This window comes from Bidens hawaiensis, unplaced genomic scaffold (genome assembly GCF_021521415.1).
Source record: "Bidens hawaiensis isolate Kalapana, Puna unplaced genomic scaffold, B.hawaiensis_p1.1 tig00038216_1, whole genome shotgun sequence".
In the NCBI taxonomy this organism is placed as follows: domain Eukaryota; kingdom Viridiplantae; phylum Streptophyta; class Magnoliopsida; order Asterales; family Asteraceae; genus Bidens; species Bidens hawaiensis.
Window position 1 is genome coordinate 28505 of NW_027496717.1, and position 12811 is coordinate 41315.

General features: G+C 34.9%; 1 protein-coding gene across 1 annotated transcript; it reads left to right on the forward strand.

Annotated features, from left to right (window-relative positions):
• The first annotated feature begins 185 nt into the window (after window positions 1-185).
• On the forward strand, window positions 186-4040 carry LOC143590231 (uncharacterized). The gene is made up of 4 exons (XM_077070777.1): window positions 186-1100; window positions 1941-2604; window positions 3251-3956; window positions 4028-4040. The coding sequence occupies exons 1-4, from the start codon at window positions 186-188 to the stop codon at window positions 4038-4040; spliced, it is 2298 nt and encodes a 765-aa protein (XP_076926892.1).
• Window positions 4041-12811: the final 8771 nt, after the last annotated feature.

A 12811-nucleotide genomic window follows, 5' to 3' on the forward strand; every position in this document is an offset into this window, starting at 1 on the left:
CTTAATATACACGCCTTCTACGTATGATGAAGTCTTTGGATGTATATTAGTAAAGTTTTTTGTTATAATTTTTAATTAGCTTTTTACTAATCTAAATATATTAGTGGTTTTCTTTTATAATTTCATTTTTATTCTTAATTACTACCATGTATTGCCTTGAACACCTGTTTTTTTTCTTAGCACACATGGTGCAACAGAAAGACTTTGCACGCTTGAAGATTCCACTCACACAAATAAAGCTGGTGACGGATAATTTTGCAGATACGTACCGCATCAAGTCACACAAATATGATAAGGTGTATAAAGCAGAGCTAAACCATTTCAATTGGGAAAATGTGTTGACAATAGAAGGGGAGAATATAGCGGAATTGCCAAAGAAGACAGTAATTATTGCACGCATCTGTGTTGATAATGAGAAAACAACAAAAGACTTCTTTGCAGAAGTTGAAATGCTTACTATTTGTAAGTATCCCAACCTACTCTCCTTTTATGGCTTTTGTTATGAAGATTCTGAAATGATTCTTGTTTTCGAATGGACTTATAAACAAACCCTCAATGATTATTTGAGAAGAATTAGTAACAGGACTAATCTTACTTGGGAGCAACGAATACGCATTTGCCTTGATATTGCGCATGGGTTGAAGTACCTTCAAAACATGAAGCGCAAACCAAGTATGATACATGAAGTAATGCATAGCGCCAATGTTTTTCTTGATGAGAATTGGACCGCAAAGATAGCTGATTTTAGGCTATCGGAATTCAGCTCATACCCTACATCTTTGGGGCAATCAGGCCAAAGACTTGTTGTAGACGACATTTTTTCTCTGGGAGTAATCTTATTTGAGGTCCTAACCGGGAGGTTGGTTGATCATCAATTTAATATGACGGGAAATGTCAATGGGCTTGCATCCATGGTAAAGAGACACTTTAATAAAGGAAAACTAAAGAAAATGGGAAGTCCTAGGATAATGGAAGAAGCTCAAGATTCTTTAGATACATTTACAGAAATTACATATCAATGTTTGGCACTAGAAACTCCAAGCGAGCGTCCTACGTTGGAAGTTGTCATCAAGTCCCTTGAGAAGGCATTACACATACAGGTAAGTATCAATCAATCAATCATACCCAGTAAAATCCCACCGACAGCAGAGCTATAGGTAGGGTCTGGGGAGGGTGGGATGTAGGCACACCGTACCTCTATCCAAAGGAATAAAGAGGTGGCTTCCAGAGAGACCCTCGGCTCTAAGAACATGTGTATGAAGCAAAGGAAATCAAAGTTTAACAGTTATATAAAAAACTACTACTAATTATAATAATATTAATAATAAGGTCACAGTTTAACCGCAATATAAAAGCTAATAATAATAATAATAAAATATGTAAGGGAAATACCATTATGGTATGTGACCTAAATAAGTTAAGTCTAAGCCCTAAGGTATTCAATTATCTCTAAAAATCCTTAACTTTAATTCTACTTCTCCACGAATTCCTATCCTCAACCATGTCCTCGGAGAGGTTTAGGTCTATCAAATCATGCCTAATCCTCTCATCCCAAGTCAATTTCGGTCGTCCTCTATCCCAAGTCAATTTCGGTCGTCCTCTCACCAAAATCACATACAGGTAAGTAAATGTAACTAAAAAGGGTTATTTTTCCTAGCCTTTATGTAGCCTTATACAGCTTTTTTTGGGATTCTCAGTAGTGAATGTTTTAACACTGAAGATGTGCTAGAACATGACTACTAGCGGTTCAACTCTACCTTAATTTTCATTGACACTTTTTCCCACTACCAGAAAACCATTTCTTTAATATAAATTTTCTAGAGATTCTAGAAAAGGATCAACAAAGAATAAATGACAAAATTTCTTAATTTTGAATTCATTTTCCCCTTTTCTTGCATGCATAAGTTACAGTACTCTCTTTTCCCCATCAATTGTTGTAGGTGCAAGAAAAAATTGTGATTCCACTTGAGGTAATACGGTTGGCCACAAATAATTTTGATGAAAAATATCTTATTGGCACAGGTGGGTATGGTGCATTCTACAAAGCAGAACTCAGTAATATCCATATTAGAAGTTCTTGGGCAATAAAAATGAAGAGTAAATGCGATTCTCCTCAAATTCTCTACACTGTAGCTATAAAGCGCATATTGAGTAGGGAAGACAACCAAGGAAAAGAAGGGTTCCTTGCTGAACTTGATGTGCTCCGTAAATGTGAGCATCCTAACATAGTGTCTCTTCTTGGAGTTTGTGTTGAAGGTAGAGAAATGCTTCTTGTCTATGAGCATGCTTCCAATGGAAGTTTGGATGAGTATTTGGGAAGTACCGATAAGCTCATTAGTCTTACGTGGGCACAACGTCTGAAGATGTGCATTGATATTGCACATGGATTGAATTACCTTCACACATACATGAAGGACAAAAGTAGGATTATACATCGTGATATTAAAAGTGCCAATATTCTTTTGGGTAAGAATTGGGAGGCCAAAATTGCTGACTTTGGGCTCTCAAAAGTTCACTCTGGGAATCTTGAGGAGGCGAGCACCATCAACGCAAAAACTATTGCTGGCACAGAAGTGTACTTGGATCCAGAATATGCTAGGACAGGTAGGTTGAAAAAAGCATCAGATATATAATCCTTTGGGGTAGTTTAATTTGAGATCTTCTCTGGGAAATTGGCTTATGATAAAACCTACATGGAGGAAAATGACAAGGGGCTTGCACCCATTGCACAAAGACACTTTCTAAAGGGAACAATAAAAGAAATGTTAGATCCTACCATGATGGATGAAGCTTCTGAACTCGGTTTAACTTTAAAAGTAAGACCCACTCATGATTCTTTAGATTCATTTTCAAAAATTGCATATCGATGTTTGGAAAGAAATCAAGACAAGCGTCCAACAATTGAAGTCGTCATCAATGATCTTAAGGAAGCATTACAGTTTCAAGTAAGTCGATATCTTAAATTATTGTCCTTGAGGCTATGCTTAGAAAAGACTTTTCTTTGTATTCCTTATCAATAGTGGTAAATAGAGCATTATGCTATTTCAGAAACCTAAGCACAGTTTATGTATAAAGCATAACTATTATTTATTTTTATTTAGAGAACTATACTCCGAAAATTATTGTTCATGGTTTATATATGTTTTTTAAATGCACAAATTCTACATGAAATTTTTGTGTATTACATACAGTAAGGTTTGCACTTAATTCTCTTTAGTTTTTACTAAGGTTTGCACTTAATTCTGTTCAGTTTCTACTGTTAGAACATATTATTCAAATCAGCATACTTTCAATAATACACAGAAAACCCGGATGAAAACCCTCAAAATTTCACTTGAACACGTAAAATTGGGCGTGAAGAACTTCAGTGATGACAAATGCATTATGAGAGGAGTATATGGGTTGTTGTACAAAGGAACACTTCAAGACAATAACAAACATAAGAAAGTTGTTGTTAAACGGTTTACCTGCAAAGAATATGGTTTTTTGAAAGAATTTGAAGTTCTTTTCAAGTATAAACAAGAGAATATCATCGGTCTTGTCGGCTATTGTAAAGAAATGGAAGAAAAAATCATTGTTTATGAGAACGCCTCTAAGGGAAGTCTTAGTATGTACTTAAATGATCCTACTTTTTCATGGACAAAACGACTTAAGATATGCATTGATATTGCAAAGGGGTTGAAGTTTCTTCATGGAGGGGATATGGGACAAGATGTGGTGATACATAGAGACATAAAAAGTTCCAACATTCTACTAACAGATGATTGGAAAGCAAAAATTTGTGGATTTGAGCTTGCCTTAACATGTCCCGCAGATAAGGAAATAGAGTATGACATTAATGATGTTGTAGTCTCGACTGGCTATTGTGACCCATTGTATTTGGAAACGCATATATTAACCAAAGAATCTGATATTTACTCATTTGGTGTGTTTTTATTTGAAATCTTGTGCTGGAGGTCCGCTTGTCTAGAGGATGTCAAAGGTCGCAATTCATTTATAGATGATTTTGTTAAAAGCCACTTTAAAGCCGCAAGACTTGAGGAGATAGTATTTGAGGGCATAAAGAAACACATTTTGCTAAAATCATTTGCTGCATTTCAAAGGATTGCATTTTTATGCTTACATGAAAAGAGAGAAGAACGACCCACAGCTAGCGATGTGGTTGCCCAACTTCAGAAAGCTTTGGAATTTCAAGTAAGTTTTCACAACGTTACAAATTAGTCTTTGTTTCCATGTATGAATAGACAGTAAAGTATTGTAGTGTGATGCTCACTTGAAACCCTGTCCTTGTTCTCTTTTATTTTTCAATGTCTAAGATAAATCAAATATTCAAATGGAAATAGCAAAACTTAGATATGTTGTGCATAGTTTTTAATATTTTAATTAATATGTAGGAGGCTTATGAAATACGGAAGGCTAAACTGGACAGAACGTATGAAGATATACTTCATGAGTTTTCGAGGTCTCCAGAAATTTACTCCACAATGCGGAAAAAGGATATCTACAACATACTCTCCAAGGGAATCCTTCTTGAAGATGACAAACTGGTACTTCATTCTCTTATCTTATTTTGTACACATCATATCTTTTTCTACTTTTAAAATAGTATTTATCATTATGCATAGTTCATTTATGTTATTTTAATTGTTTTTATGTATATGAATCTGAAGTTTAGATTCGATCTAAACTATAGAAACCAATATCGGCCAAAATTGTGTTCACACACAAGCTAAGTATATATATTGTTACAATAACTAGTTTTCATATAGAGATGATCAAGAAAATGACCATTTTATGGTCATATTATAAAGAATCCCTCTTACAGTCTTACAGCACTCATTCACGAGACAAAGTTTTTTATTTCATACATCTAAAAAAAGTAGATTTCTTATGAGTATAAAGTTTGAGGTTTTGTAACATTAATATAGTATGCATGCTATTATTACATTCAAAAGATAAGACAAAGATGGCATATACCGTTTGAGAAGAGATACAAACTTGTATATATGTGTTGTAATGAACTACCTGTAGAATTAGCCTTTCTGAATACGGTAGATTTAACCATACTCATGAACATAATATTATACATTGTTTAAATGCATGTCATATGAGACGTTATTTTGCATATCTAATTTCACTTGCAGATCATCATCAATGTACCTTTATGATCGATAAGACAATCCTAATACACAACAAAATCTTGCATATCATCATCATCATCAAATATCATATTTTTTTAATAGGGTTTGATGCTCGTGTTTTTCTTCCTAAGGTTCATACATCTTAATTTTTCATCTGCCAAATTTATATGACTTCTTGTTCAGTCAACAAGAAACGGTTAAATCAACCTCAAAATTATATGCATCTTATTATACTCGACCACTGCATGTGGATTTGTTGATCAATTATGTGTCTTCTATCAGATAACTCACGTCACTGAACAGAAAATTTGGGATATCGAACAATCAGTTCACTTTATTCGGGAACATGACGAAGATTACCACTCCGAGCCTATCACATCACCAACTGTTAGGAGGACGTATTCAAAAAGGAGACATAGATGGAATATGCCACCTATGACACTCAACGAAGAGGAGATGATAGCTTCATCTTCCACTATCTCAGATCTAAAGCCACTTCCCAAAAAGGGTTGATGTGATCTTATTACGTGTCACGAATACAATATTTGAATAAGCCTAATGCCTCAAATGCAACACAACTGATAAATACACGTTCTCAAACAAAGGTCCCGACCTAGCTACTAGGTACCAAATACAATAAGACTAAGGGCTTGTTTGGACCTTTAAAGTAAGGCTTTTAGTTAATATTTTGGGTGATGTATAAAATTGATGGCCAAAATTAAAGCAGGGAATGTGGGGACATGCCAGGATGGGTTGTAAGAAGTTCATTGGGTCACAAGCTCTCTACGCTCCAATTTTAAGAACCGATACTTTTTTGCACTTGTGGTGCATCGCATGGAGACGACTGATTTATATATAGATGCCATCATTTAAAAATTTATAAGGGATTTCAGCGTATTGCCTATGGCCGCACAATTGAAATTTGGAAGGTAAAAGCAACTGAACTTGATATATTTTTTTCTTTGCAAAACAAATGAAGTATTAATCACTTGTCATCAAGAAGTACAAGGGCTGTAGTGTAATTAGTTAAAAGTATGTTAAAGCTATACTTAAACAAGTCTGTAAAGTCTAGGGGTTAGAGTGTCAACATGTCAAGTTTGTAATTGTCAAAAACAAGTGTCTCCATTTTGTTGATCTTTAAAGGTTGCAACCCTAATTATCGTAACTCTTGGTGATGTATAAATTAGGGCAACATTTGATCATTCATTCATTCAATCCAAGTTTAAGTTATCAATAAAAATTTGTGGTTCATATTATATTATACTAGATTTTATCCTCCGTATTACGGGGGTTGTTTACATTTTCGTTTTTAATATTTATATATGTCTATTTGGATTTTAATTGTATTTATTGTAAAAAGTTAATAATTAATATACTTGAGGTTTGATGATAAAATGGTTTCACAAATAGATAATATGTTATAATCCGGTTTAAAAGCTATCTGGGTTTGGTGATACTCATTACCCGTTTATTTTCTTTATTATAAAATTATTTCTTAATTATAAATAATTTCTTTTTTTAAATAAAATAGGATATTAATTTTTAATATATCCCTGTTTTATAGGATTTTCATATCAAATATTTTATGAGATTAATTTTTAATATAATGAGATGTTATAACCCGTTTAAGAGCTATCTGGGTTTGGTGAAACATTTACCCGTGAATTCGGGTTAAATGTGTGAGAAGCCTTCATTTACAAATAAAGCAATCTGATAGCTTGAGAGAATAGTTGTTTTACATTTTTCATTTTTTTAATATTTATTTTTGGGATTTTAATTTTCTTTATTGTAAGAAATTTAATAATATATTTAGGGTTTGATGATGAAAGAGTTTCATAAATAAATGATATGTTATAATCCGTTTAAAAGCTATTTGGATTTGGCGACCCATGACCCGTTTATGTTTTTTACTATAAAATCATTTATTAATTATAAATAATATCTTTTCCTTTTTAAATTGGATATTAAATTTTAGTATATCCTTGTTTTATAGGATTTTCACATCAAATAATTGGTAAGATTAATTTTTAATTTAATGAGATGTTATAACCCGTTTCAGAGCTATCTGGTTTTGGTAAGACCTATACCCATGAATTTGAGTTAAATCAATAAGAGGCCTCCATTTAAAAATTAAGCAATCTGGTGGCTTTAATAAATGGGGGAGCGACCACATCGCGACATATAGAATTTTAGGGTTTTGGTTTATATATATTATAGATTGTTCATCACATTATCTTATCAATTCACAATCAAAAGATAAAGATTGGGCCAAAAAATCGCACTAGAGCAAGGATTTCATGAATTAACTGTTAGGTTGAACAAATGAAGATCGGCGGTGGTAAATTCCATGATCAGAAGAAGATTCCGGAAAAGTTCGGTTTTTCCGGCAAGAAATTCCAGCAGGCCCGTTTTTTCGGCAAGTCTTTTTGGGTAAAATTTGAACAAAGGTAGTAATTGACGATAAGAAATTCCAGCAGGCCCGTTTTTTCGGCAAGTCTTTTTGGGTAAAATTTGAACAAAGGTAGTAATTGACGGTGGTTTCCGACGATATTGAAGTTTCCGGCAAGAGAAAAGAGCGGCAGCAAAATTTCTTGCGAAATCCGTTTTTCCAGTGTCCAATTCAGCAAAAACGTTTTTCCGGAATGCCTTTTTTCCGGCGAATTTTGAAGAACAAGTATTGTTGGTGGTTTCAGGCAATAGGATTGAAGGTTCTGGCACAAGAAAAAGGTGGTGGTACAGATTGTTCGGCGCTACACGGTTTTCCGGCGAATCCAATTTTCAGGCAACGAAATTCTAGTGGATTTTTGTGCAGCAGCAACGTTTTTAAAACATTATGCTCAGGATCAGTGGCGGTAATATTTCAGGTTTCAAATTCAAAAAATTTAAAGGTTAATTTGTTGTAGGTAGCAACTGCGATTTTCCGGTGGTATAAAAAAGGGCGTCGGCGTAGAATTTCTGGCGGGGTAATCGGAAGTGAAAGGCAGCACGGTAATTGTGTTTGCGGGCTATTGTAAATCCAGCGATATTCGGTAATCAAAGGCAATCACGACGGTGGTTCGTTACGTTTTGAGTACGAAATCAGAAACCGAGGTTGAAGATCAAATTTGATCTATTCCAACAAAAAGGAGTTTTGTTGAAGGACTAAACCGAAGAAGAAATCTTATTCACAGGTTTTCAGTAATACAAAATTCAGGTTTGAATTTTTGTATTATAGTATATTGAACCAGTAGGTTTGTCTATACAGGGAGCATGAAAACCATAGTCAATCAAGATGAAAGTTATACGATTTGAAAGGATGTCAGATTTGGAGACACCTCCGAATAACAACGCACTAGTAACACATAAAGGGGTAGGATCGATATCCCATTACCAATGCCCGATTTTAAAGTCTACAAGTTAAACGGTTTGGACAATTCAAGGCAAGATTTCTTTAGGTGAACGGATTATGAGAAATGATTGAACCTACTGAACCTAACCAGATGTTCGGAAGGACAAGGCAGCAATTGCGTACCTGTATCAAGCGATACCGGAGGCTGTCATTTTGCAAGTGGCAAATTGCAAAATGACAACGGAAGTGTGGGAAGAGTTGAGGAAAAGGCATGTCAGTGTTGAAAGAGTACAGTAGGATCGTTAACAATATTTAATGGTGGAGTTCCAAATGATGCAAATGAAGGAGGAGGAGTCAATAGACGCGTTTATGGAAAGGATTAACACATATACCACTATGGCTAGTTAATTGGGAAATCCTCGGATGAACCCATGCCTGTACAGAAACTCTTAAATCCATGCCAGACCGGTTTATCTAGATTGTTGCATCAACATAACAGAGTACCGACATAGATTAAGTTTCAATCAACGAAGTAGTCAGGAAATTGAAGACTTATGAAAAGCGGATAAAGCTCAAGAAGAGAAGCCCTAGAGACGGTCAGGACAGGTTCTTGTACACATGCCACGACAACAACTCAGGCAGAGATAAGCGATTTGGGAATGGTGGACGAGGAAAGTTTAACCTACCATGAGAAAGATGGCAGGATAAGAAAAATCCTAAGGAAAAGGACTTGTCAAGCATACCTAGGACGAACAAGAATTGGAGGAAGTTTGACAAGAGTAATGTCAAATGTCACAATTATGAGAAGTCCGGACACGTTCAAAGGAAATGTCCACAAAGGACATTGGTGAAGCACAACCAAACTTGATGCAAAAAGACGAAGAACCAACACTATTAATAGAAATCATTGTGAATGATAGTGAAAAAGTTATGTTGAACGATGGTGAAGTCCAACCCAGGAAGCACACTTCAACAGAGGAAAGTCTATGGTATTTAGACAATGGTGCAAGCAATCACATGACTGGAGTGAGGATTCACTTCACGGAGATTGATGAAGCAATCAATGGTCGTGCTCGATTTAGAGATGGATCATATGTAGAGATCTAGGGAAGAGGCTCTATTGTTGGAATGTAAGAATCAAGAACAAAGGATCATATCCGATGTATATTACATTCCAAATCTCAAGAACAATATATTGAGCCTAGGGTAACTAATGGAGATTGCGTGTAAAGTGGTCATGGAAGAAAATCGTCTATTAATATATGATCACGGGAGGAACCTGTTATTCAGGGAGAAAGGTCTAAGAACAGGTTATACAACGTCACGCTGAAGATAGAAACACCCATATGTCTTATAGAAAATATGGATGATGAAGCATGGATGTGGCATGCAAGATTGGGTCACTTAAACTTTGATTCAATCAAAGGTATGACTCGGAAGAAAAGGAATTCCTGAAGTCAAGCACAAGGGACAGATTTGTGATGCTTGTGTAATAGGAAAAGACAATAGAGATCCATTTCCAAATAAGGCTAAGTTCAGGTCTTTAAAATCTTTAGACTTGGTATATGGAGAACTTTATGGTCCTATATCCTTACCTACATATTAGTGAAATAAGTACATATTCCTACTTGTAGACAAATGCACTCGTTACATGTGGGTTTATTTCTTAATCTCGAAAGATCAAGCATTTGAGTTATTTAAAGAATTCAATGAAGAGGTGGGGTTGGAATTACAAACCAAGTTAAGGATGCTGAGGACCGATAGAGGAGGAGAATTCACGTCAAATGAATTCACTCAGTATTGCAAGGGAAATGGCATTTCAAGGCAATTAACTGCACCTTACTCGCCACAACAAAATGGAGTAGTTGAATGAAGAAACAAGACGATGTTATCTACTATTAGGAGCATGCTTAAGGCAATGAAGATGTCTCAGAATTTTTGGGGAGAAGCAGTTAGGCACACAATATTTATACTGGATAGAGTCCCTACAAAGGCTCTATGGGATAAAGCACCGTACGACACACTAACTAGAAGGAAGCCAAATTTAGGAGACTTGAATATTTTTGGTTGCACGATATATGCTAAGGTAATATCATCTCACTTGAAGAAATTTGATGATAGGAGCACGCCTGTTGGGTCTAAAGGATTGAAATCTTCTCAAACTCCCCTGAAAATGCTATGTATGAAAGTCGAGCAAACTCAAGCACATCGAGAAATGTTTTTGCTTCTTCGAGCAAGATATCCTTCATGAAATATTCTAAGTGTTAGTTTCAAGCAAGCTACACTTCGTTGAGAAAGGTTAGTTCTTCTATCAAGCATGATTACGTAACGAGCAAACCCTTGACGAGTCTTTACTTAAACTAAGTTCCCAAGTAACCTAGTGGGTTGAGAAAGGATATAATAAAAATGGATCTCAAGCATGTATGTAGGGAGTTTATGGAAATTATTTTAAGTGCTACTCCGAGAAAAGTCAATCTCGAGTAAGCTTTAGTATCCGAGTATACTAAGTTTGCTCTAATAATCCTTAGTGAAAATTGAAGAGATTCAGTGAAGAATTTTTTTTGCTTATGGGATATTTCCGAGCAAAGTTTGGACTTATCAGGAAGATTGAAGCTTTCTTGAGAGGAATTTTTTCACGGGAAAGTATTCTAAGTAAAAGTCTACTAGAAGTAATGTTCCAAGCATACTCAGGATTACAAGGTCTGCTCGACAAAGGAATATGTCTACTCAAAGACTATTTATTTTAAGAAAGTTTTGTAATGATTAGGGTTTCTAGAAGTAAAGTTAGATGCCTATAAATAGAATGATACGTCTTATTTATGAGAAAACACCTCTGATTATTTTCTAACCTAGCATTGACAGCCGCACCTGACAGCTTTCCACATGAAACCCTAAGCTTTCCTTATATCTTTCTAAATATTTGATAATGGAAATCTTTTGAGTTATCTTGTGTGTTTGTTCCTCACAGACTTACTATAATTAGCAACATTCTTTTTGTGGTTGATTTCGCCGGCCACATTCAAGAGGTCTTCACATATTAGTGTTTCGTGATTGTTCTTGTCTAATTACTGTAATTGTGTCACGAAATCCGGTCCTGACAAGTGGTATCATAGCTGAGTGAGCTCTCTAAAGACCATTTTGTTGCTGTTTGAGTGTTTCGTTTGAAGATTTGTCGGATTTGAGTTGAATTTTTGAAGGTTGAAGACAATAACATCAGCCAAACACTGTTCCATTGAATAGTGACGTCACCTGATCTGATTTCTTCATTTTTAGTTCCAGATCTACAAATTTCAAAGGTTTAAAAGTATTCTAATCTTAGATTTATACTTGTTTGTTTATCTTTTTGTTTAGATCTTGGTCAGAATCCATTTGCTATTTTTGTTAATCACTGATATGAAAATTTCTTTTCAGATCTACAAATTTTTTGAGGTTATTTCACAAATATTTCCAAGTTTTCAGTAATTTTAGTTTAATTTTCAATCTTAAAAATTAAAATAAAAAATCACAGAAATATTTTCTAAATTTCTTAAATATTCTTCAAAAATAAAAAACATATGGATATGGACCAAGAAGTTTCAACTAACAAAATTCCAAGGTTTTTAGGACATGAGAACTATATTAAGTGGAAAGTGTTATTTGAGGCAGCTGTAAACTATAATGGCCCAGATCTTTGGTTGTCTATCAAAGAAAGCCCTTATGTGCCTACTGTTGGTGCATCTACTATTCAAGCTATTGAGAACATATGACAAGAAGAGATGACAAGGAAATGTCTATGCTTAAACTTGGTTTGTCATGGCAAATTCTCACCAGTGTTCCAAATCATACATCTGCCAAAGATATGTATGACGCAGTGGTAGATATGTTTGAAAGAGATAAAGAAAGACAGGTTGAAGCAACAACTTGATAGGTTCAAATTCAAGGAATGTGATAGGTTGAAGTCCATGTTACAAAGGTTTGTAGCCATTGTGAATTAGATAAGAACAACTGATTTGCAGATCACATATAATGACCTGAATAAGAAGCTGCTTTCATCATTATCCGGTGAATGGTACACTGCGTCAAAGTTTATCAAGGAGAAAACTAACTTTCCTTGTTTGAAGTTGGATGATGTTATCTCATTTCTACAGGCTGCTGAGCATGAAATAATAGAGAACCACATGATTAAGGAAGATAAGACAAGCTTCCCTATTGCTAATGCATTGATTGCTCCAATGAACAACCTGAACACTAGACCACAACAATAGATTACTATAATTGAAGAACCTGATGAATTTGCTGATTTACCAAGGGTGATTTCTGTTGCTGATGCTCCGTCATCTCGCTAACCCAGTCAAGCTAAATT

Bases quoted from the DNA above. Each gene is read 5' to 3' on its own strand.
- LOC143590231 (XM_077070777.1), top strand. From the start codon at position 186: ATGGTGCAACAGAAAGACTTTGCACGCTTGAAGATTCCACTCACACAA. The intron at 1,101-1,940 runs GTAAGTATCAAT...CAATTGTTGTAG, and splicing joins AGAAGGCATTACACATACAG to GTGCAAGAAAAAATTGTGAT. The intron at 2,605-3,250 runs GTAGGTTGAAAA...AATTCTGTTCAG, and splicing joins TCCAGAATATGCTAGGACAG to TTTCTACTGTTAGAACATAT.